General features: G+C 37.8%; 1 protein-coding gene across 6 annotated transcripts in view; it reads left to right on the forward strand.

The window, feature by feature from the left end:
- Positions 1 to 25,785, forward strand: part of LRP1B (LDL receptor related protein 1B) — a 639,076-nt gene that overhangs the window by 354,822 nt on the left and 258,469 nt on the right. For all 6 annotated transcript variants that reach the window (XM_074547868.1, XM_074547870.1, XM_074547871.1 and 3 more), the window contains exon 7: positions 15,205 to 15,367. In XM_074547868.1, the coding sequence (XP_074403969.1) occupies positions 15,205 to 15,367 (163 nt within the window). The remainder of the gene's footprint in view (positions 1 to 15,204; positions 15,368 to 25,785) is intronic.

Consider the following 25,785-nt stretch of genomic DNA (forward strand, 5'->3'; position numbering starts at 1 on the left):
AGTAGCTGCAGTAATTTCCCTTGGCAATGATGAGGCTTAGTGAGTGAAGGAAACCCCAAGCACTGGAGATGGTGTTCCTGTCAGAAATTCCTGTGAATTTCCATGAATATTCATGGCAAATCAGAGCAAAGTTTGGCTTACTCTGCAGGAGCAAAACTGTGAAGATCTGGGGGAAAAGTGTTTATTCCTACATAGTCTGCCCCAAACTTGGCTCCAGACAGGCACTGAGAGCTGTCACACAGTTGTGGGATGTGGGTTTGCTTTTCCTCCTGTGACAGACAGCCCGTGTGCCTTGAGGATGCACAGAAAGGAGAAGGTTTCATGTCAGAGGTGATTTATACCTCACATGGCTCCTTAGTAGTGCTCAGAGCACCTGGATCAGTCATGGGGCCCAATGGGAGGTGAGAAGAGTGTCCTAAGGGAGTTCCACAGAATAATTTTCCTGAGTGTGGGCTTCTCCACAGAAGTGATCTGACAATTTCTGGCTGATCTTGCATTGCTGTCCTTGCATTTCTGAGAAGACAGGTCAAATGCTGGTTTTGGGATAATAGACTTTCTTTCTTTGTCCAAAGGTGGGCTGTCTTGCTTTTTGGCTTTAATTTTATTTGTTTTCTTTTTTTTAATAGTGTCAACATCTCCTTTTTAAGTGCTCTAGACAGAGCCAAGAGTAAATATACAAAACTAGGATAACTTTCTCATTAATTGTTGATTCAACTATAATTTCCCATCTCCTTTCCCTCTCCAGCCAGTCAGTCTCCTAAGGTCCTGCAGTTCTTCAAAACAGATCATTCTCTTTGCTCTTCTGGAAATCTCATTTTTATTGGGCCTCATCACCTTGTTATTCATGTCCTCTCCCAGGTGGCTCATGAATGTTGCCTCACACAGGTTCCAGCCCAGGTTATTGTTCTGGAACTTGGTGATGCTCCACAGAGAACTAGGATTGATCCCCTCGGGTCATCCTTGGTCCATCTCCAACTGCATCTTTCCTGAGCCTTCCTCATGTTTTCTTCAGTGTCTGTTGGGATTTTTGTGATTCCCTGGTTACATTTTGTTTTAATTTCCATATGCTCTCAGATATTTTAAGCCCAAATTGTTTTTTGGATGTTCATACTCCATTATATGGGAAATGCATTCTTTGCAACTGTTTTATTCCTCATTCTGGTGTCCCTGAACTTACAGAACTTTTCATCTAGGATTTGATACAGCCTCAATAAGGTGCTTTCCTGTACGAACTTTTATTTAGTGCAGGAAATGGTGCTATCTGATAATTGTCCTTTTTGAGAGAGTTTTTCTGTCCCCTGAAATGCCAAGCCTCCTGTAGAGACTTAAGCCTGTACAGAAACTTCGTGGATCAGTGTGTTCCTCTCTTTAGCTCCTTGTCTTTGGTGATTTTTGGTTCTGCACAGCCTTTTTGATGGTTATCAGTGGAAGGATAAGGGTAGATCATATCTCTTCATTCAACCTTTCTGCTCCTGCAAGCTCAATCACTTGGGCATCATCTTTGTGGTGTATACTGCAAATTGGTTATCCTTTCTAATGAATAATATTAATATAATCAGGTTTATACCTCAATTCTTAATGGTGTTTGTACAGAAGTTAAGATATAATCTGTATAGCCACAACCCTAAGAGGGCCTTTCTTCTGTTAAGAGGTTCTAAATATCATTTGTGAAGGATCTGTCTGCTTTTGCTGCATCTTTTGGGCACAGATTTCCCCATCTGGCATGGGAATTGTTCTGGTTTGAGTATTGTCACCAAACATTGTGTTGTGTCACTTTGAGTGCCAAGGTCCCATGGCAGAGCCTGACTTGGTGGCATTTCCCTTCAAAGCTAGAAGTGATCTGCACTTAATCCTTTTTGACACCAGAGCTATTTATTAACTGACTGTTAATTGCCACAATTGGATTTTTTTAGTTGCTCAGAGATGTGATGTTACTATTTTTCAAGCTTTGTTACTCATCCAGCTTCCACAATTGATCTTGCATTGACATTAGTAAAAACTCTGTGTCTCTTCTCTTCCTAGCAAAGCTGGCCTGATATCTGTTCTTCTTTATTTATTCTTCAGTAATTGTGTCCTGGACAGTTTCATCTCAGACTGAGTACAGGAAATAAAAACCTTATCTCAATGGCGTTTTTCAGTGCAAATTTTTGATTACTTTTGTTTTGTTTTGTATTTTTCCCCTTCTCTAAACTCCTAGGCTCTGCCTGGATCAGTCCACTGAATGCTCTCTCTGCAAAATGATCAAAAATCATCAGTGCTGAATTGTCATGTTCCCTTTCCCCTGCTTTATCATTTTCTTAGCTCACCATTTTTGGACTTTCTTCTTAATTCCAGATTAGTTGTTGTCCTAAAGTGGGACATGACTGGATCTTTTTATGTCTTCCTTACATCCCAACCCATCCTGGGTAGAGAAGCTCTTGCACCAGGGTGCAGGAAATAGAAGAGCAAGCAAGCAAACTCCCACAGCAGCAGAAGGGTTTTGTAAAGAAAAAAGGACTTTTTTGTCAAAGTAGCAGCAACCACGTAAATTTATCAGTCAGAATTCTGAGGGACTCTGGCTGTGTCAAATTGAATTATTATGCTGCTTGTAAAACAGTAACATTTTGATTTTGTTAACAAGGTTTTTAAGGTGGAATAAAAAAATTGTGGGGACTACAGTGATGTAATGTATAGGTAACTAGGTTTCTGCTAATGTAAATAACAGTTTTGTAGTGAATATTTTACAAAAGCATTTATATCTTCATATACAACAGTAGTGAAGTATTGGTTAAACAAAAACCATATTGACAAGTCATTTATTTTTCCTGAAATGTGGCAATAATTTTTGCATGTTTTATGGAATTAGACTCACATTTTTCCATAAAAACTTTGACATCCACATGCACCATGTTGGCTTCATTTTGTTCTTTACTTGGTAGCCACTGGAACTGTTGTTGGAATTATTCCACATTTCCTCAGTATTCCCAGGAGCTTGTCTTCTGCCTTTCTTCCAATGAGGAGAGATATAGGAGATAAATAAGAGACAAACACTTTTGAGCTGCTTATTTCAGTGAAGTTGTTTATGGACTTGAGCCTTCAAATGCACTCTTGGAAAGTTTCTTAATGGCAATAAAATAAATGATTTATATTTCAGTGTGCTAATTACATATGCATAACTTTTTTTGCTTTCTACTGGTACTTTATTATTGTCTCTATAAATTTCATCTCTCTTATGATTTAGCCAGTGGTTGTCTTCTTGAGTGGTAAAATATCTTTGTAAATGCAACTCACATACATTGCTAACCAAGTTTGCTTCATTTAGACTAATTGACAGCAAATTTTCCATACAGATATTTATTTATTAATGCAAATATTTAATTCAGACTTCATTAAAAACCTAAACCACACTACTGAAGTCAAGTGAAGAAGTCAAGAATTCTTGGTATAGGGCTTTTTTATCTTTTTCATAATGCGCTTTGGATTGTGTCATTAAATGAGTTCTTCTGCCTCCTAAATGTTTTTCCTGAGGCACAGACCAACATTGCAGGGAACTTTAAAAAGTCTGTGTCTTCTTTGAAAGTACTTTTGCCTTTACAGGAGCAAAGGGGACATAAAAAACTCTAAACTGCAAAATATGGTTTGTTTACATCCAGCGTCATAACTGCAACCATGTTTAGACATAAAAATGAAGCACTTGAGGAATTGCAGACCAAAGTCCATCCCAGAGAGGGATTTATCAGTAGCTAAAGCCATAAGGGAACAGGATTTTGTTAGCAGTGATCCTGAGCAGGGTTGGGAATTCTCTGTGCTGCCCAGACATCAGCAGGGAAGTCACCCACAGGGGGTGGCACAGCTGAACCACACATTCCACTGCTGCAAATCTTGGGGAAGCAGCAGAAAAGAAAAAAGGAAAAAAAAAAAAAAGAAATAAAGATCTGTTTGTGTGTCTTATGCAATGAAAGGATTCATAGACTAAAATCACAAATATCCTGATTCAAGCTTGTGGCCTCTGGAAATTGCTGGTTTGAAACTCAGGTTTTGATCTGATGCTTTGTTCTGCTGCAGGGAAAAGGGTAAATAGAGAGCAGAAAGGCCTTCTGCCTTTCAGAAAGGAATAACTGCATTAATGGAAGCAAATCTGAAAGAGAAGCTACACATGTGATGAAATTAAAATCAGCTGCTACAGCACCTCAAGCTCCAGCCTAATCTGCTTTCTGTACTCACAGCAGCCTGGGTGTTTCTGTGCTGGACTGGAGTCTGTGGCAGAGACACCAAAAAGTTTGTGTGTGTGTCAGAATAAATAAAGGATTTGTTCTTTCCTTATCATTTTGTCAGGAGCCCTTACAAAAAGATGAATTGCATATTTTGCAAAGTTGCGATTATTATTTAGATTGTGATGGACATGACAAATTAAAACCTCCATCTGATTGTGGGGATTTAATATTGGATTGCTTTCTTCAGTTTTTAACTCCTTTGACTGGCGTAAGCAATGGCTGGCTCAACAAATAGTATCTCCAGATCATGGAAATATTGTTTTTGTTCTCAATAAAATTGAGAATTGTGGATTTCTACTTGGAATGAAACAAATTTATTTAGAACTTTCTTGTGACTTCAGCTCTGGAGTAGAACTTGAAATGCACCATGGCATAAATAAAATGTAACAACAAAGTTTGTCCTTTTCACTATTTGTCAGTTGAGTTCGATATAATAAAATCTTTGTTTTTCTTACACATTTTTAATAGTTGAGTGAAGCACGTTTCTAAAAGTGACAAATTGCATGCAACAAATGTTCTCTCTGAAGTAGATCACTTTTGCTAAAGGCAAAATCTGATTTTATTGGTCTGGAAAAAAAAATATGCTGGGACCATTGTAAGAAGTGAAATTATAAGGACAGGATATGCAAAGGGTCAGTTTGCTTGCACAAAATTGATGTCCTGAGTGTTATCAGCATGTCACCCAGCAGCTGCCACTCTGTGTGCTGGGCCAGGCGTTAACTGTGCCCGTTCTGAGCTGGGGACAAAGTTTGGGTTCTCTGTGCATGTGTAATTCCATAACATTTCTGTCACACTGTGTAAGCAAAAATAATGAGCTGACTGAGGAGTGTGTGGGGATCTGTGCCACAATTGACGGTTCAGGGCATCCTGATCTTTTTGGTAATTGTGGCCTTGTCTTGAATGTCGTTTATTTCTCTTTTACGTAAATGCATTATCACACTTTTTAATTTTGGGGAATTTTTTCTATTGATATATAAGGAGATAAGTATAATGTGTTATAAAAGATTTTCCCTATGCAAATACTGAAAATATGTACTTTCCTTTTAAGACTCCTCAGAGGTGATATTGTTTTGTCATTAAGTCTGTAGAACTGGTTGCAGAATTCAGATTTGTTTTAAACAGTGGAGCTCCACTCAGTGTCACACCATGGCCTGTGCTGCATTTGGGATCCCTCAGCACAGAGAGATCCCAAATGTTCCCAAATCCTATTCCCAAACAGAACATTTGTTGCATGCAAATTGTCAGTTTTAGAAACATGCTTCACTCAGCTATTAAAAACTGAGCTCACATCAGGGTAGTCAAAACTTTCATGGATAAAATTATTGCAAGGAGCAATCCAAGGGGACCTGGAGGAAGGTGCAGGGCAGACTTGTGTCTCTCCTCTGCACTCTGCATGGGCAGGGACAATTGGGTTTTACTGTTTACATGAAAGTAGCAGCGATTTAGGAAGAAAGGCAATATGCTGTGTTTTGTCTTTTCCCCTCTAAATGTGGAATATGTCAAGGGAAATATAGGTTGGATGTTAGGAAAGCTTTTTATGGAAAGAGTGAAAAAGTTCTGGAATGGCTGGTAGGTAGGTTGGATATTAGGAATATTTTTTTTATGGAAAGAGTGATAAAGTTCTGGGATGGCTGCCCAGGGAGGTGGTGGAGTCCCCATCCCTGGGTGTGTTAAACAAAGCCTGGATGTGGCACTGGGTGTTGAGTTGTCGAGGTATGGATTGGACTGGATGATGAGGATCTCTTCCAACCTGGTGATTCTGTGAATAACAGAGAATAACAAACACTGTGAGGTTTAAACCTGAAATGCTGGGGATACAAAAGGTGGGAGAGGTTGGCACAAGATACCTGGAGCTTCAGGTGGGATTATGGGCTCACATCTTCCTGGGGTGGGCAGTTTTGGGGCTGGAAACCTTCTAAAGCAAAGGTCAGGCTCTGACATACAAGCACATTGAGTTGGAGTCATATTTCTGTCTGTGTGAGTGATTTATGAGACTTTTAATGGGATCTATGGTGCCATTCTGGTTTAAGATAATGCTCAGGTAAACCAATAACAGCACTATTGGGGTGATGAGAGAAATAAATAAGCAACAACAAAAAAAGCAGAGGCCCAATGTCTGGTTGAAAATGGATAGAAAAATAATTTATGTATAAATCTAAAGCCATGCTTTATTTTTGTTTCTTATATTACTGGAAATAAGTTCACAAGGAATTTTTTTTATTTAAGTGCAGTAACAATGTCAATATTTTAAGTCTGAGCAGTTGTCTGTCTTGTTGGTGAGGTCACATGTAATGAATAACAGTCTTCTCCTCAAAGGTTACTACTCTTATATTGAAAATATGTAATAAATGGGTGAAAAAAAAGAGGAAAGGACAGAGAGGGAGAAAGGGAGGATGAGGTAATGTTTACATGGAATACATTTATTATTGTCTCTTGGCAGCATTGGTAGGCAGGAAGGGTTTTATTTGTTTGTTTTTCTCAGATGACTTTTGTAGGTGCTGAGCAGTGGTTTCAGAGTCTTGCAGGAGTGCCAGCCTGCTGATGGTGTGATGATCCCTCTGCTAGGGGGAAAGGAGAAAGGAAAAGATGAAGAAAAAAATCTCAATGTCCTGATTAAAGAAGAATTTTTTTTTTCTTTCCTTAGCAAGCCTAAAAAAGAGGCTTTTTTATCTAAAAATAAAGGATAGGGTTTTATTTTCAAAATACTGTGTGAAGAAATGAGGTGTATGTTTGCTAACTATGCTGGTCATATTTTTTAATATTGAGAATATGTTTAGATTGTCTAAATTGCAATTCTAATTGCAATTCTCAAGCTGGATTTGAAATGGTCTCCGTATGCAGATTTTAATTATATTAAAAGCAAGTTTTATTTATTTTAGCAGTAAAGTTGAGTATTTTTGGTTGGGGTTTTTTTTGGTTTTTTTTTTTTTTAATTGGGTTGGGTTTTTTTTGTTTGTTTGTTTGTTTTTTGGGTTTTTTGTGGTTGGTTTGTTTGTTTGTTGCAACTGTTATTCTCCTTTTCTTTATATATGTTTGAGATGAAGACAAGGAATTTTGCAGCCAATGTGAATGTGTCTGTACAACAAAATTAAATACTCTATGGTCAGTATTAGCTTCTGATTAAAACTGAGTGCAATAATGTCCTTTGGGAATGCTTTACACCAGTGGGTCAGGGCATGTCCTGCATTTCATATTATCTAAACCATTTATTGCTAAAAGCAACTAGAATGGGCAGCAGATGAAATTATCCTACAGAATTATGGCCTGCATGTTGCCTGCAAGAACCTGCAGCATATCTGGATCCTGTGGATGAGAGTTCTCTGACAAATGTTGCCTTCTACAAAAAAAGTGCAGAGTGAGTTTCCTCTCCTGGGTTGCCTAACCCATTTTTAAGAGTTGTCAGGCATAATTCACTCCTCAATTATTCCCCAAAAAGCATTTCTTGAAGCACTGTTGCTTACCGCTGGTATTAAACTCTTCAGACTTTCTCTGGAAATCATTTCCATTAAATATTTTGCATTGTGAAAGCAACTCCATATATTCATTGGCATCTCTTTGCATTGCAATCATCCGCTGCTTAGCCTGTCTGTGGAAAAAAAAACATTTTAAGTGGCTTTATTATTGTGTGATGATGGTTTATGGGGTTGATAACCCATGCAGGGGGCAGTCCTGGGGAGGTGGCAGGAGGAAGGGAATGTCACAGCCTGGAGCAGCCACACGTCCCCACAGCAGCTCTCCGGGGCCACGTGCCTGATGGGATGCCTGTTGCAGCTGAATTATGCTTTAATTTTAACAGTGGGTGACTTAACTGCTCTGAAGTAAATAACTGGGTTTGATTTACAGTCTCACTAGATTTATAAGAAGCTGTTGAATGTGCAGCTAAAAAGGAAAAAAAATAAGGCTGTTATAGCTATGTACCTCTATAAATCTGTCTTTATTGTTCAGCATGTACATGGGCCACTGGGACCCCATTACAGGTTTGCAATCACTGGGCAATGTGTCTGAGACTCAGCAATGCAGAAATTAGGAATGTTATGGTTTTCAGCCATTCTTACTTATTTCTGACATGAGATTGATGTCAGCAAATTCGTCCTCTGTAAAAAAATCTTAACAGTCAGGATTAAAAGATAGGGCCACTCACAAGGCCCTTATTTAATTGTTTCACACTTTCTCCTTGCTCTTTTAATCTGTTGGCATCACAGCCAGCTCTGTGATGCAGGGCCCAATAACAGAAATTCCATTCATCTTACTCATTCCAGAAGCTCAATGCATTTCCTGATAGAATCATTCTAAAACAAAAGTAAAAGAAGAAATATGCTTAAGAATGTTTGAGAATTTAGAGCCAGATTTTCCTGTAAAATTCCTGGGAAAGGCACAAAGATATCTGGGGTATCATCACATTTCCATTGAGTGCTGTGTATGGGAATTTGTTAGAGGAGGATGTTGCTGATGATTGTTGTTGTCATCATTGTTGTTAATATCGGTTTTTTGGATCCCCAGTGGAAGAAGGAAGTTGATTAAATCCACACTTTCACGTTTCTCTCTCAGTACCTGCTCAATATTCCACCTCAGCCAATGTAGAATTGTGGAATCACAGAATGGTTTGGGTTGAAGGAGACCTCTGGGATCATCTCATCCCATGAGGGACACCTCCCACTATCCCAGGTTCTTCCAAGCTCTGTCCAACCTGGCCCTGGACACTTCCAGAGATGAACCACAACTCCTTCCAGCCACAACCTCTTCCAGTTCCTCACCAAATGCCCAGAATTTTTCTTTTCTCCACTGCTGGAAAGCTGAATGCCTAAATCTCAGATTGCCTGAATCAACCACATCTCTGAGAGACTTTGTGTCTTTCTGAGCCATCAGGATGCTTTCATTAAGTATTCATAATATTTAGATTATTCTTATATTTTTGAAAATTCTTTAGCTTGGAGAAAATGCTGTTGTCTCAGTGTTCACATTTATAGGTTTTTAATGCAGTATATTATGCTCCAGGGTTGAAAGAAAGCCAACAATATTTTTGTCAGTACCCAAATTGATTGAAATTGAAATGCTTTTACTCCACAAAGAAAAGCTTTCTCTTCTTTTGAGGAACTCGAAGTCTAGATGCTTTAAAGTGCTTATTTAAATTTGATATATTTTAGGTTCTTCATTGTGCTTCTCACAAAGAGTATCCTCGAAGGCTGATTTAATTCAGAGGAATCAGATATTTGAGGATGAGTAATTTGAAAAAGATGGATGGATATTTTTCACTTGATTTTTCATTTTCCAACTTATGTAATAATCACTCTGGACATGGCTGTTAAAAGTTGAGACACCAGCGTGTCTGACTTATTGAATGGTGACATCTTTAATAAAAATCATATTTTTTTAAGTGGCATTGCAGACAGAATTGTGGCAAATTCTTGGTAGTAGAAGAGGCACAGAGAAAATCCATTCCAGCTTCACTTTCCCAAGGCACAGTGTCAGTGCAAGGCTGTCTGGGCTGCTAATTAGGAGCATTAATGTCAAAAGAGTGGCACAGCAAAGGCAGCGATGCTGCAGGGTTCACAGCTTGTCATTTATGTGTTTTAACACTTCTTACCTGCTCTCAGCATCACTGGCTATTGAAGAAAAAAGAAAAAAAGAATTGGTGCTCCTTGTCTTGTTCCAAATTTGGCTTTTACTCAGTGGAGGCAAAAAAAGTATTCCCAAGTGACTTTCTGCTTGTCTTTGCAATAAAGTTGGTTTGTTCCCTGATAAATATATAATTTTATCTCTTTTTTTCTTTCTAACTAGATAATAAATAAAACTGAGCATGCCAGTTTGGACGTTACATTCAGAAACGTGACATATGGGTGTTATAGAAGAAAAATTAGTAATTTAAAGCAATCAAAATAATTCTTCCTTTTTAATTAATTTTTGAAAAGAACAAAACCAAACCAACAAAACAAAAGAAAAAACAAACTCAAAAAAGAGGAAAAAAAACCCTAAATCCCACAAAAAACTAAAAAATAACCCAACATTTCAGTGTGAAAAACAACGATTGTTTTAAGCACTTTAAAATATATATTTTTAAAATACATATATATTTAAGAAATATATATATATATGGGGAAAAGCTAAATATTAACTCAATACTGATTTATTTATGCATATATGAGGAAGTTTTCATTGCAGTAACGTCCAGACTAAGGAAAAATTGACTATATAAGGCAGTGGGAGCTAAGTTCTTTCCCTTAAAATAGTGAGAAATTGTCTTTTTCATAATTGACAAGATACATATGGAGAGTTCAAGAAGCATTTCAAATTTTAATTATGTTTCATCCAAAATCATTCCCCACTTCACTCGGAAGTTTCTCAAAAACAGTCCAACAACTCCAGAATTCCACTGAGTAATTTGCTCAGATCAGTTCTTACATTAAAACCAAGGAATGTTTATACTGAAGCTTTTAACAGGAAAAAGTTTGCTAATTTTTGTTTCTACATCTGGGAAAAATGAAATCTGCTAATATAGCACAGATTTTAATGGATAGTGCATAGGCAGAATCCTTGATTAGGGCAGTAACAGAATACAAGAATATGTTACACCTTTTGCCTCTCTTCTGCTGAAAATCTGAAGTCTTGTGCTAGTCTTGATTTGAAATGGAAATAAATGTAATAATTCATACAAGATATATGTTGGAAAATCAAAGTAAAAGAAGAGAGCCATTCTATTTTTCTCTGATTTCCATAAACTATGGATTGGCCATAAGACATATATTTCTAGGACCCTTTGAAGATTTAGCCGCCCTTATATGAAATTATTATTTTCTCTAAAGGTCTAATAATGTCTGAGTGTTTAAAAGACATAGGAAAAGTTCACTTCCAGACACACTTTTGCTGTGCCCACAGTCTACATAATGTCATTAAGCAGAGCAGAATTTAACCTGTATGCTGTCTTAACTATTCTTTATGAAGTCCCTAAGAGGAAATCCTAGTTTTTAGAAAGTAATAAAGGAAAGATGATCACATTTGGCAGAAATGCTCCAAGGAAACTGTTATTAATATAGGAAAAGCTCTCAGAACTATATAGAAGATTGCTCAGAATAAATATGTGTTTTTTCAAGGGAAAACATTCCTTTTTAGAGACTTCTGAAACCATGCAAATGAAAGAAAAAAAGATCAATTACTTTAAAGATGTGAGTGGACCAGACATCTGCACATAGTGGGGTTTAAATATGAATCCAGAAATAGGCATGAAATGAATTCAGGAACTTCTTGAGTACAAAAAGTTTTATATATATTTTTAAAGTCCCCAATTCAACCAGAGCCTTTCCTCGGTGGTTTGCAGTGGGTGCAATTTGTGTGGCGGATGGGGAGCCATTCACAGCAGCCTCATGCAGAGCTGCTGCCAAACCATGGAGACAGAATCGGATTCACACAATTCTCTGCCAGCTGAGGGGATTTCTCATGTAGAATTTAATCTGGTGGGGGAGTGGACCTGGACAATTCTTTACAAACTTCTCTGGTGGGAAGGTGGATGTGTCCAATGCAGACAAACCCCAGAGCAGATCCATGGTGCCTCCAACACCCAAATGCCAAATGTGCTTGGTGCCCACAGGAATTGCTAAGGACAGTGATGGGCTGCTTTGGAGGGAAGTGTTCTTTGCATAGCAGGACTGAAGCATGGACAGATGACTCTTCAACTAATTAAAGTTGAAAAGCAGTGTGCTTATTACAGCACTGGGCACAAGTGGAACAATTTCCAAAGGTGTGTTCAAAGAATCACAGGCTCTATCTAAAAATGTCTCACATATTCATATAATTCCCAAAACACCTAATACATATTCATCACCTAACCCTCACCTATTCTTGTTTAGTATTAAAATGTATTTAAATGAGTCCAAAGTTCTTTCACACTTTTGCAGTCTTTCACTTCAAATGTGTGGCTGGGTTCTGAAATGGGTGGGTGCTCTTCTGAGCTCAAAGTGACCTTTATTTTTGTGTTGTTGGCAATCTTTGGACCCCTTGGCTATAGCTCAAGTTTCAGGGCCCAGGTCCTCTTCTTTTTCACCATTAGATCCATATCCCATCCTGCTTCTTTAAACATAGTAAAGACAAATACATTATTTATATCTTAGCCTTAACTATTCCATCTGCTAAGGATTAGCTATCCCTTATTATTTCTTCTTGCTATACTCTTAACTGTTTCTCTCCCCTCCTAAATAAATCTAGCTAAACTTTTAACTCTTTCAGTTTCTTTAAACCCTTGATTCAAGACATCTCCCTGGCAGTCTGTTCTTCTGAAGAAAATTACTGTGAATGAATGTGTTGTTAATGGTTCTGGAAACTCTGATAAAAGTGATGAACCATTGCATGCTCTGGAAAGAACAGCTTTACAAGGAATGCAGATGGAATGAGCCTAAACCTCTCCCATGCCCTTCCCAAATCCTGCTGGGCAGGGAATTTGGGTAAATAAGTGTTCACAGCTACCAATGCTGTTTGACACAAGGTTTATGGTGTGGTATTGCTTCTGGATCTCTCACTTTTCCTGGAATGCTTAGCTCAGTTTTAACTACTTAATGCAAATGGTTATTCCTAATATGACCTTGAACAAATTATTCTTGGTTTCCATAAAAAAAAAAAAAAAAAACCAACAAAACAAGTTGTTTGGTGCAATTTCTTGTGATATGTTACCAAAAACCTAAGGAGAGAACAGAGCAAACATTTTATAACTGTAAGTACTGGTATGTTAACAAATCCAATAACCTGTGTGTGATGTGCCTTTCACATATGTATCACTTCTATCTCAAAATAGGTACATTCACACAATAAGAAAAAACACACCCTCCACCAACAGGCTGCTACTTAACCTTGCTCCTTTTCATCCACTTTTCATCTACAGCAATCTTCTAGAGCTCTCCTTGCAGGAATTTAATTACTAGTTTTATTTCTACAAATGTTTGAAATTGGATCCCTTTTGTACCTTTTGTCCCATTTAAAAGATATTTTCTGAAATGCTTCTGTTACATGGGAGCTTATCTGCAATTTTCAAAAGTCTCCCTGAATCAGTAAACCATAATTTTTTTCATTCCACAAATCCAACTCTAGAAAATGGTAAGCAGGCACATTTAAAATGCTTTAACTATTACTGATTTACAGAGTTTTCTTCTGGTGTTTTTAAAAGCATGTCCTATATTTTGTTTGGAAAAAGGAAGGATGAAAAAAAAGTTTTTTTCTTCCTATTGTCTGAAATATATTACTGTTCACGTATCTCACAGTGCATCTGACATTGGCCTTCTCTGGAGTTTGGATATTGGGCTAAATGGAGCATTTCTTTATTCTGGCTCAGCAGATCTTGGTAATGGGACCTATCAGGCACAATATTCCCTCTGAATTAAAAGGGAAATGAGCAGTGGAAGGGCAGGAATGGGAGAGACAGAAGACAGCAGTGAACTGTGTAATGGGGTGGCTGAGGTGGGATACAGTTGGTGTTCCTGGTATTTCACTGAGTAAATCTTATTTAAGTTGCCTGCACTTTGAAGGACAATAAATGAGCTTCCATGTCTGTTTTAAGTACAAGGCTCATAAGCCCTGAGTTATCATCAAAAACTCAATGAATACAATTTTTGTTCAATCAAGTTTACTTACTATTCTCCAGTGCAGCATGGATGTGATGGAGCCAATTTTTTTTTTTTTTTTTGGATTTTGGAAAGCAAGCTTAAAATTCCCCCATCTGAAGGATTATAAACATACAGAAAACTAAAAGTTAAAAAAACTCCCAACAACAGTTTCTCTGTGTAATGATATTTTATCAATCTGACTTCTTTTATCATGACAATCTCAGCTTATGTTAGCACTATTTTGAAAGCACCGTAGTATAATAAACATATTTAAGTTTTTCAAATCAAAAATCATTGATATTGATTATTGAAAACATTTAACAGGATATATTTTTCTATTAATTGCAGTATTTGTTACTAAAGAATAACTAATTCTGTCCTACAGAGTGGTGCCAATGCAATACTGTCAATAAGAAGAGAAAGAAAAGAAATCTTCGTTACATAAAATTGATAAAGTTATATACTTTGCACTTCTCTGAACTTTTGCTTACTGTAACACTAAGATGGTGCATGGGCAGGTCAGATGATTTATGTAAAAATGGAGGATTTATAAGGCATTTACAGAGGGTGGTTCCAAGATCCCACAAGGAAAAGAACGGAGTGAGCAGCTGTGTTAGGATCCTGTGGAGCTCAGAGTCCTGAGAAGGAAAATTTGCTTGTCAGTGAATGTCTCTATATTATGACAGAAAATTTACTTCAATGCAACTTCTTGTGGCAACTATCAGCAATCTGGCAGCATCCAGATACCCCAGAACTACAAGAAAAAGGTTGTAAAATGAAAATGAGTGAAGAGATAGGGTGGTTTTAGATGTGCATATCACATTTTATTTATTTCTGTTAAGTATTTCTGGTCTGCTTTTAGTCCCTTTAAATATAACCAACAAACTCCTTTAAACTTTACAAATGTGAAGTTTAAAGTTTACCATTCCCAGGGTCTAGCAGACATCCTGGAGCACTAAATCCAGAATCTGAGTGCCTTCAGAGCTGCCTTCCCAGCAGCCTGGTACCACCAGTGCTCCAGCTGTTTCACAGGTGCACCATCATTCAGTGCTGCTGCTTCTGAGGACACCATAAAAAATCACAATGACAGACTTAAAAATATTTAACAGAGCTCAAAACAAATGTGCATCTTTCAAACCACTGTGGTTGCAGTTAGATGTCTGTACTTAAAAAGGAAAAAATTCTCCCCAACCCCTATTTGTGTACAGAGAATTGGATTCCTTATTAGAAGCCCTGTAATAGATGTAAAGCAGCTGGAGCTCTTTAAGTGAGAGGAGCATCTGCTGGCAGAGCAGCCAGCAGTCACTTGGATTGGAACTGCACTCCTGAACTCTGTTTTTTTCTTTTTTCCTTTTTCTTTTTGGCAGATGTGCAGCAAATAGCAATGGACTGGATCACGGGGAATTTTTACTTTGTGGATCAGGTCAGCGACAGGATCTTTGTCTGCAGCCGGAACGGCTCAGTGTGTGTGACCCTCATCGAGCTGGACCTGAGCAACCCCAAGGCCATAGCTCTTGATCCAACAGCAGGGTAAGGCTCTTTCTTTGCACTAAGGTTTATTTCACATGAGGGTTTTAATAACTATTTTTCCTTTGCTGTACTGAGTTATTGCATAGTTGCTATACTGAAGCAATAACGTGTAATGAACTTGGAGTAAATAGTTAACTGTGTTAATTGCAATAATTATTGCTGCATGTGCCTTGTGAATTCTCAAAATGGAATCCAAACTGAGAAAGCAATTTAATCACTACTTGTCTCAACATTTGCTTTTGTGTTTGCTTTTCTGTAAGTTGTGCCTCCAACTAAAGGATGTGGGAAAGGAGTTTCTGAAGGATTTTTTTGGTCTATCCCCTCATTTAAAGGAATATTGGAAATTAGTGTATTGAGCTTATTTACACAAAAAAATGGAAGAATTTTACTATTCTTTAGAAGGTCAGCTCTAATGGTAAAATTACCATTTTCTGTTCCACAGATAACTACATTCAGTGCCAGTTGGGAATTAAGCCTTGCTTAAAATACAGAGTACTAAATATCCTCCAATTTATAACATCCACCAGCTGGGAAAAGTTTTAGAGCAATAATGATGTAAAAGCATTACTAAATAGGAGTAGAAATTGGATCAAATTAATTTATAACTAAATTTTGGTAATGGTTTTGAGCAAGGATTTTACCTTGATTTTATTAGTCAGTAAGTAGTTCAGACCAAAATCCCTGATGGAATATGTCCTAAACTGCCATAAGCCCCTTCTCAACAAATACAAAAATATTTACAGTAGAACAGCTTGTCATCCATATGTGGACTTTTGTCGGTCTTTATTTAAAGCCTGAACGAATATTAAGAAGCATTATCACAATGACTTCAATTCTGACAGGAACAGCTTGCATGTAAAGTTTACAAAGAAGTTTGATAATGTGATCTTGAGTAGAGCTGTATTTCTCTCTGCAGCAGATGGTAAGCTTGACTTGATCTGACTGCAGAGTGGTTTAAAAAGAAAAATAAAAATTCATGTAGAAATTGATTTTCTGCAAGTTCTGATCTGAAAGAACTTGAAGCTTTCAAATTTGCTGACAGCAGCCTTTTTTCTATGCCTTTACTTGTATATTCTTTGCTGGATTTACTGGATGAATCCAAAGCTTGTCATTAGCTAATCTTAACTGTCAGGGATGTAGGAATTGTGCCCAAGCCTTTGGTTTTGTGAGGAGGGACAGAAAAATGAGAGATTTCAATTGTTATCACTGGTACAAACCATTCCTGCTCAGGGCCAGGTGAAGAGTGGCTGCTCTGGGGAGAGGGAAGGGCTGGCCTGGAGGAAAGGTCACAGTGATATTTTACACTGTTTCTTATTCTCATTAAGCAATCTCCATTTGTTTTGTGATGAAAACACAGCGTGGGAAATTTTATCAGAGTGCATGTTTTGTAGTTTGGCAGTTATTTCATTAATGGTTTTTTTTGGCATTTGTATTAGTTATCTGATGTATGTTGTTCTGTTAAATGGATACCTAACATACATTTTAACTGCTAAACCCCAATTATGTATTTATTATGTTAGTTTTTGACTGGGTTTTGATACAGCATGTAAACATATAATGAAAAAGCATTCAGGCTATTTAAAAAAACATCTCCTGATCCTTTATTTTGTCTTCTGTTTTCTGTCCTTTATTTCTTTTAAGCCTTTCATGCTGATTGTAGTTGCAACTTATTTTGGTGTCAGAGTTTTAGGGTGCCACTGCTCTCTTCATAACTTAGTGGGTTTATTTTATTTAAAAAATTACAAAACCATCCATAGTGCAAGTTGAGCTCTGAATGTGTTGCTGTTTTTTCAGAGGTGACCATTTCCAATTCTAAAAAATTCAGAGTGTGATCCCAAGCCTTTATGTCTGTGATAAACTTCTTGTAGTAGCACAGGGTCAAGCCCTGCTATTCCTGCACGTTCACATCTGTGTGTTAGGAGTTCAGTTATGCCAGGAACCAGAAATTCTGCTTTTATCCATGAAACAGCCAAGGCATGGTGGAAAATTTGCTCATTCCAAATGGTCCCCAGCGCTGCACACAAGAATATCTTTCCTGAGTGTGGTTTATTTTACATGTGTGCCTGCAAGTTCTGTGTGATGTTTAGTGGTTGATGGTTTGATATATTCTCCTGTGAGCTTACAATGGAACTTGAGCTGCTGAGCCTCTTTCACACAGGGAGTAAAAGAATTTTTCATAAAAGTTTTATTCTCATAAAACTGAATTTGAAATTGAGAGAAAAAAAGATTTTGCTATTCATACAGCTCTTGAAGAGCCACATTTGTTATGTTTCTCTTCCAAGCACGTTACTTTGGCAGGATTTCAGCACTTTATCATTCTGAACTGTGTTTGATATTTTGGTTATTCCACAGTAGATCTAATGCACAATCACCAGAAAAATACCTGATTCCCCCAGTGAGCTGGTAACTTACTCAGTTAGGGGTTTTGCAGTGCTGGTACTCATCTCTTTCATTAACTAATTATCAATTAAGGGTTGCACAGTGTAAGTATCAGACCTGTGGTAAGGAGAGCATTTCCAGGGGTAGGGAATGTGCATCCAGTGATCCCTGGGAGCACTTCAGAGCCCAAACACAGCAGTGAAACATGGACTGAAGGAAAAGGACAAGGAGAGTAGGAAATAAAGTGGCAATTGGTAACAGAGAGGGAGAATAAATTGTTTTACAATAATATATTATCTATCAAATGCCATTGAACTAAGATGTTCGGCTCCATATGTCTGCAGTTGATAGCTTTGATAAATTTTAATACAGGACTTCTTTTCTTCAGTGGTCAAGGAACAGAAGCAATTACTTCTGCTGGTCCATGAAATTGGTGTAAAATTGATGATGGTGCTGCTGACTGTCAACATGAAACAAATACAAGCTGGGTTAGAATGGGTTTAGCTGAGATCCTCAGTTCAGGGCTGCTGTACTCACGGGGAATGGTTTTTCAGAGTGTTCCAGCCAGTATTCCATTGGAATATTCATGAGACTCTGATCACCAGACATTGATGATGGGGAAGGTAACACATTTAAAACTCACAAGAGGATAGATCAGATTTAGGTTCTCTCCTAGCCACAACCAGCTAAATGGCTCTACACAGAGCATTTTATTTTTCTGTGGCTGTGCATCTCTTTGTATTTAATAAGAAGCATGCAATGCCTGTTGTTCAAGCCATGAGATATTTGAATGCATTCAGGAACATTAGGAATTAATATTGTGGAATGCTAACTGTGTGCATGTTCATATTTATTCTGTAAATATGTCTACTTAATTGCCTCCAGGGTTCAAGGCAAATTGTTGCCTTGCACTGCACCACAATGGCCACGGAGAATGTGCTGCACCATTTTACAGAGCAAAAATGCCTTGGAGCAGGGGGATGTGCTGCAGTTCCCTCCCTGCACTTCAGTCCTGAAGTGTTATTCCATATATATCAGACATATATTATTATTATGTCAGATATATATTATATATCAGACATATATATCAGATATATATTATTCCATGTATATCAGACATCTGATATATATGGAATAATATATGGAATAATATAAATACCAGGGTGGTTTTAATTTTTCTTAATTCCCATTTTCTGATTTCTTTGGGAATGCTGGGAAAGGACAGGAAGAGCAGATAAGGCTGCAGCCTTGGGTTTCCTCCTGGTTCCAGAAATGTGCAGCTTGTACATTTATGATGCTTTTTTGGGATGCCAGCCACAACTTTCTACTTTATTTCCCAGGCTTATGGAAAAAGATGAAGTTCAAGGAGGTGAGGTTTGAAATGGGGAGGGTATTGATGTAGCATCCACTGACAAAACTGTTCAGGCATAAGGAGATGTGTGATTGGAGGTTACACAGGGTGACATTGCCAAGAGGATGTGCAGAGCAAGGCTGGAGCTTGGAAGGATGTGGGGAGCAGAGTGGGGAGTAAGGAAATGGTTTAGATACCTCCTACATGAACCTCCATAGAATCATCACAGAATTCCAGAAGAGTTTGGGTTGGAAAGGACCTTAAAACTCAGCCTGTTCTACCCCCTGTCATGGCAGGGACACCTTTGCTGTCCCAGGTTGCTCCAAGCCCTGTCCAGCCTGGCCTTGGACACTTCCAGGGATGGGGCAGCCACAGCTTCTCTGAGCAATCTAAGCCAGGCCTCACCTCCTCACAGGAACAAATCTCTTCCCCATATCCCATCCAACCCTGCCCTCCTTCAGTGTGCAGCCATTCCCTGTGTCCTGTTCCTCCATCCCTTGTCCCCAGTCCTCTCCAGCTCTCCTGGAGCCCCTTTAGGCTCTGGAAGGGGCTCTGAGGTCTCTCCAAACCCTTCCCATTTCCCCTCTGAGCACCCCCAGCCCTCCCAGCCTGGCTCCAGCCCTGGGAGATCTCTGTGGCCTCCAGGGGTTGCTCCAGCAGCTCCAGGTCCTTCCTGTGCTGAGGCTGCCAGGGCTGGAGGCAGCTCTGCAGGTGGGGTCTCACCTTGACCCGTCCCCTCTGCCTGTGACCAGCCAGGACCTGGGTGGGTTTCTGGGCTGCCAGGGCACACTGGAGATCAGTAAAAGAGATTCTGGATTGAGGGGGAGAAGAGGAGGAGAGGGAAGAGAAGAACCAGAACAATTGAGTCATTGCCGGAGTCATTCAGACTTGTGACTGCCATTTAAAAGTTGTATTAGGAACAAAAGGGAGAAAAGACTTCTAAAGAGATTTGTAAAAGGAGCAAGCTCACATTTTAATACTGCAACAGTGTGTGTCATGTAAATATTTGAATAAATCTTTTAATCGGCTTTTCTTTCTGCTGCGGTGTAGAAACACAAAAAAACCCACAGGCTCCACTTATTTCTTCCACACAGCATTTGTGAATGCATTCAAAAAGAGATTGTGTTATGATGATTGAAGAATAACAACAGTTATTAATGTGTTATGGTGTTATGTACCATTTCTTGGTGATGTTAGTGAGTCAGGAAAAAACAAACAAATGCACAACAGCAAAAAAAAAACCCCAAATACTCTGTTGCATTTTAAGTCTGTAATAGCAATCAATTGATACCTCTGGGATTAACAAAGGGGAATGAGGGAAACAAGTGAAGAATTAACAGCTGAAGTTGTCTACTTCATCACCTCAGAAATTTATTCCAAGGAAAAAATGTAAAAATATTATTCTGTGAACTCCCTCGCCGATTCTGAAGATGCTAAGCACAGATTTCTTCTGTGGCTGAAATCAAAGCCACAGTATGAATATAATAATAATAATTAAAAATACACAATATTAGTGTGTAAAACACAATAGGGAAATTTGCCTCAGTCTAAAATTTCAGAAGAGAGCAGGAAGCAAGTGGGGGTAAGAAGATATTCTGAAATTTTGCCTTCTGTATAAGAACAGAGTTGGATAACAGCTTTAAAATACCATATTTGAGGGATCTGAAAGAAGAATAGTAAGAAATATTTAATCTTGTCTTTTTATTTTTAATTTTTTTTATTGTTTTAGATTTACTTTTGAATTTATTTTATCTCTCAAATCTGGTAGAGGTAAGAGGAGGAAGCTGGGGGTTGGTCACCCCCCTGTTGTGATCAGGGTGTTCAGATGCTGTTGCAAATGTTTTCTCTCAAGCTGTGTGTGACCATCCTTGTGGGATGTTTGCTTTTCTTGGTCAGATCAAAATGCAATGCAAGGTCTACCGAGCACTTTTCACTAAAAATCAAAGGAAATGGGAAAAATTTACACATCATTGAATGAAAAGTTTCCTTATTAGAGAGCCATGGTCAGGAGATGGTGCCTGGGGTCTGGAAAAGCCATCCTAGAGGATGGAAAACAAATCCTAGTGAGGCAAAGAGATTGAAGATATAAACAGAAAGAGTTTTGGGCTGACAGCTCAACCTGTTTGGCATCATGGATAAACATGTAAGTCAGTAAGAGCTGTCCCACTTGATGGGATTTTGGACAGAAGATGGGTGAGGTCTCTGATGGGACAGAATCCAAGGCCAGCCCTGAAATCCTGCATTAATAAATCCACAACAGCCAGCAAAGAGCAAATCAGCTGGTGAGGGATGCAGAGGGACCTTCCTGAAACAAATTTATTGACAGTCATTTTGGTTTTTTTCTCTTTCTGTACCTATATATTTCAAAAAAAAAAAAAAAAAAAGAAACCATAAATGCAATTTATATTAGGCAAAATGAACTGAGTTTGGATCCAGCTCATATTTGCCTGGAGGTATCAGTGAGGAGCTGAAACATTTGCAGGGAGGAAGAATAGAAATTCAAAAAGGAAGGGAGGTCAGACATACATTTTTTCCTTCTTTGTTATTTAGACAAGAGAGTAGTTCAGGGTAAAAATAAAACATCTGCTCTTATTTTCTGCTGCCTGTTTTATTCTCTTTTTACTCTCTTGCCTTTGAGCTTTTATAGCAGCCATTGGGCTTAGGAGAGACTCTGAGTCTTAAAACTTTGTTGGTTTTTTTTCCCTATCAGATTAGTCACCATTTTCTGCTGATCAAAGAGGATATTTATAATCATTACAGCTCACTTTTAAACAGCCAAATCATTAGTGGTTTAATAACATGTCATTATTAAAAGAGCTCAGCTCCTTTTCTTGTCACAAAGGTTTTCAAAGAGCTGTAAGATACATACAAGACTCACTCACTTCAAAAAACTTTTAAAAATGGCCTGAAAAGGAATCTTTAAAAAATATTTTAAAAACCCCCAACAAAACAAACAAAAAAGCCTTCAAACCAAAAAACACTAAAAACTTTGTAACAACTAATCATAACTAATCATAATATGAAAGTTTTCATTAAGAATTCATATTCTGTTGCTCATCCTCCCCCTCCACAACTTCTTTCAGGCTGTGAACAGTTGGAGAAGGTGTAATAGAGGAACCAAAATAGGATGAAAGAAGAAAAGATAGTTAATAGACCAAAAAAACCCAAACCCACACTTTTAAAATTATTTCCACTTCTTTTTTTTTATCCCTTTAGCTCAAATGCTTGCTAGAAAATTATGAAAAAATTTTGTCTGATCTCACATTTTACACAACTGTTTCCAGTTCCTTGCTATTCCATCTTTTAATTTTAATTCTTATAAGTAAACTGAGACAGAAAACTCTTTCACCTTTGAATTTCCCCCTGGATCTTTTCTTCCTTGAAACTTCAATGCCAGTGCAGCAGCTCAGGTCTGCTCACGGGGAAACCTTGTGGCTGCTGCTCTTGGCAAGAAAAAGAAGAGATATTGTCACATGCTGAAGACATGTTTATGTTGAAGAGAGGTTCTGATATGAATTAGAGCACTGCATGAGTGGAAGAGCTGAATAACATATCCATTTCTGAGTCTCCTTCACAAAAAATCTCAAAACAACCCCAAATTCTAATTCATAGGTCTAGGGTAATTCCAAGAAAAGAAGAGCATTTTGAGCAGAAGCTTAATTAGTGAAGAACTGGTCTCCTTCCCAAAATAAGGTGATACAAAAATTCTGCATTCATATGCAAACAGAATATAGGAGAAATTATAGTTCTTTTTAGCAGCAAACTAAAAAATAAATAAAATTTGATTTATGAACATGCAAAGATATGAGCTTGAATGAAAAATTCAGCTAATTCAGTGGAAAAGGACTCAGAGTAGCTGACAAAACTATAGGAATTAAAATACCAAGCATGTGACCTAATGGCATTAAAAGGGAACTCATTCACAATGTCAGGTTATTGGTCTGGATTGAAGTGACAAATATAATCAAAATAATAAAAGCAGAATAGGCTTGAGCAGGTTTGGTACATGCATGTTCTCATGTAATGATGTGTGTTCTGTTGTGCACACCTTTTCATTAATCAAACATTGCTGAAAATAAAGATGGATGAGTATAATTAATATTCAGTCATCTTATAAACCCTGAAGGTGGGCTGTATTTGGTGCCCAATCCAAGCTGCATTCAGAGAAAAAAAGATACTGATAGCAGTGACAAAGGATGTACTTTTTTGATAATAATCCTTTGTGAAAGAGCTGGCAAAGTGAACATTGCCAATGTTATTAGAATAGTTCAGAACTGATGTTCTGAGACTCGGTGTTATAACAATACTGCCTGGAGAATGAAAAGCTAACTAGAGTAATACTGGTGAAGCATGAACTGAAGTGAGCCTTTTTTCTTATGCAGCATGTGCCCAGTAATGGATTTCATATCTTGCTACTAAGAGGAACAACATTTGAGTAGTGTCAGCAAGTATGAAAAGAAATCAGTGGGAATGCAATACAAAAACATTTGTGGAATTACAAGATAGCTGTGGTTCGCAAAAAGAAAAATTTTTAAAAAAACTAAAAAAAAAATAGCTTGTAAGTCAATAAAAGTTTTCTTCATTTATCTCAAGTTTGGTGCCTCTCTCAGGGGCTCAGGTTCTCCTGGAGAGCTGAGCTGCGGAATCACAATATTTTCAGCTCTGCCCTCTGCTTTGGGGCCCTAAACATCAGAAGTGGCTCAGCAGACCAGGCTGGGCACATGAGCAGCACAAATAAAACTCTGAGCTGCATTTGCACTGCCTGGGGGCATCCACAGCTGATCCAACACATCCTCCCACCCAGCTTCACACCTCCCTGTGGACTGGAGTCCTCCCTCTGCTGCCTCTCCTCACACCCCTCACCCTCAGCCCTTCACTAATTAAGCTTCTAATTCTAATTAAGCTTCTGCTCAAAATGCTTTTCTTTTTTCCTTTTACTGAAATTACCATAGACCTATGAATTAGATTTTTTTTTTAAGGAGATCCAGAAATGGACATGTCATTTTCCCTGGAATAGAAATCTTGAAGTTTGGTGGGTTTTTTTTTTTTTTTTGGTTTTTTTTTTTTAATTTTGTTTGTTTGTTTGTTTATTTTGTGGTTTTGTTTTTGTTTTTTGTCATAACTAAGATGTCCAGTCAAAAGCTACATGATTTCAGCAACCTTAGCAGTGATTTTCTTCAAGTTGAAAGCAATTAAGCTGGAGGCAATTGAGGCCACTTTGTTTCTGAATGAGAATATAAATGGGAGTTTAAGGCTCCATAATGCATGGACATAATGTTCATGTCCATTTGAAGTCTCCTTTTTTTTTTTTTATTTTATTACCTGATTGTCTTATTATCTAACCAGCTTCTGTAAGGTCATTTATGTTGAAGGCAGGCTCTGATATGAATTAGAGCAAGAACAGAATTGAAAATATAGCTGCTAAGGACCCTTGTTTGGTTTTTTTTTTAGATTTACTTGCATTAGCCTAGACCTAAAAGTTTCCATAGATAGATAGTGATAGATATTTTTTTCCTCTAAAATGAAGAAAATCAAAACAGGAAAAAAAGCTGATGTTTAACACAGATAGTGTATTATTGTGTTATAAAGTTTTCCAAATCTGTTCTCCTAGTGCAGCCCACATATTTCTTGTGGTTTTTAACTGAGTCTTAGCATTGCAGTAGTGCAGAGTTGTACAAACCATGAATTTTCTAATAAGTTCTTGCCATGCCATTCTTTCCCTTCTTCCCACAAGATAAATAACCGCCTGTGTAGATGCCATGTTTGAAGCATAAAACCACTAAATCATAGAATATTCTGAGTTGGAAGGGACCCAAAAGGATCATTGAGTCCATTACTCTTGCTCTGGATTAACCAGAACCACCCAGAGTAACAAAAAATGATGAATTCAGTCAATTCAGTTAATTCATCAGCAGTGTGATGATATCATCCTGATGGAGCTGCTGTTTTCTCAGGGCTGATTACATGGATGGCTATTTTTGAAATATATATTGATTTTCTAATTTTATTTTTTTTTCCTGAGGTTTCTTGCATGTCAGTGGCCTTGTTTCTATGCTCAGTAGGGTGAACATGCCTTGCTGAGCTCAGCTGCAACATGACCCCTTTAGGTGGAAAATAGAGAAAAGCTGGAGGAAATCTGGAGATATTAACAGGAAATAAAAAAAAATATAAAAAGCTCATGGCCTGTGGAAAACTTGCAGGAACTGTGGTAACCTATTCTAGAAGAGAAAATCCAAACTATTCCTGTATAAGACTGGTAGAATTGCTAGGTAGATTTTAATTCTTATTAAATAAAGAACAGGAAAAATAATTTTAATTAGCAGATATTGGTAAATAGAGGAAAAATTCAAGTCTGAGGCAACCTTAGCATTTAACTGATGTAGAAGCCCTTCTGTCATTAGGACACTTGGGACTCTGTCTGGAAGGGATTCAAGGTTCAGCCTTGAATTTCACATCAGGATGTGTGTGTGCAGGTCTGGAAGCTTATAATGTCAAAGAATGGTGTGCTAGAAGAATAAATGTCAATAATTCTATTTACTAACGTTTCCGTGCTGCTATTTAAAACTATGGCTGAGTCATTACCAAAGTAACCCTTTGTTTTGTTTCTCCACTTGGAGGAATTTGAGAGACTGTAAGGAAAATGGGTCAAAACATAAATTCTAGGAAGTTTTGTTTTCTTTTTTTTAGA

This window comes from Zonotrichia albicollis, chromosome 10 (genome assembly GCF_047830755.1).
Source record: "Zonotrichia albicollis isolate bZonAlb1 chromosome 10, bZonAlb1.hap1, whole genome shotgun sequence".
In the NCBI taxonomy this organism is placed as follows: Eukaryota; Metazoa; Chordata; class Aves; order Passeriformes; family Passerellidae; genus Zonotrichia; species Zonotrichia albicollis.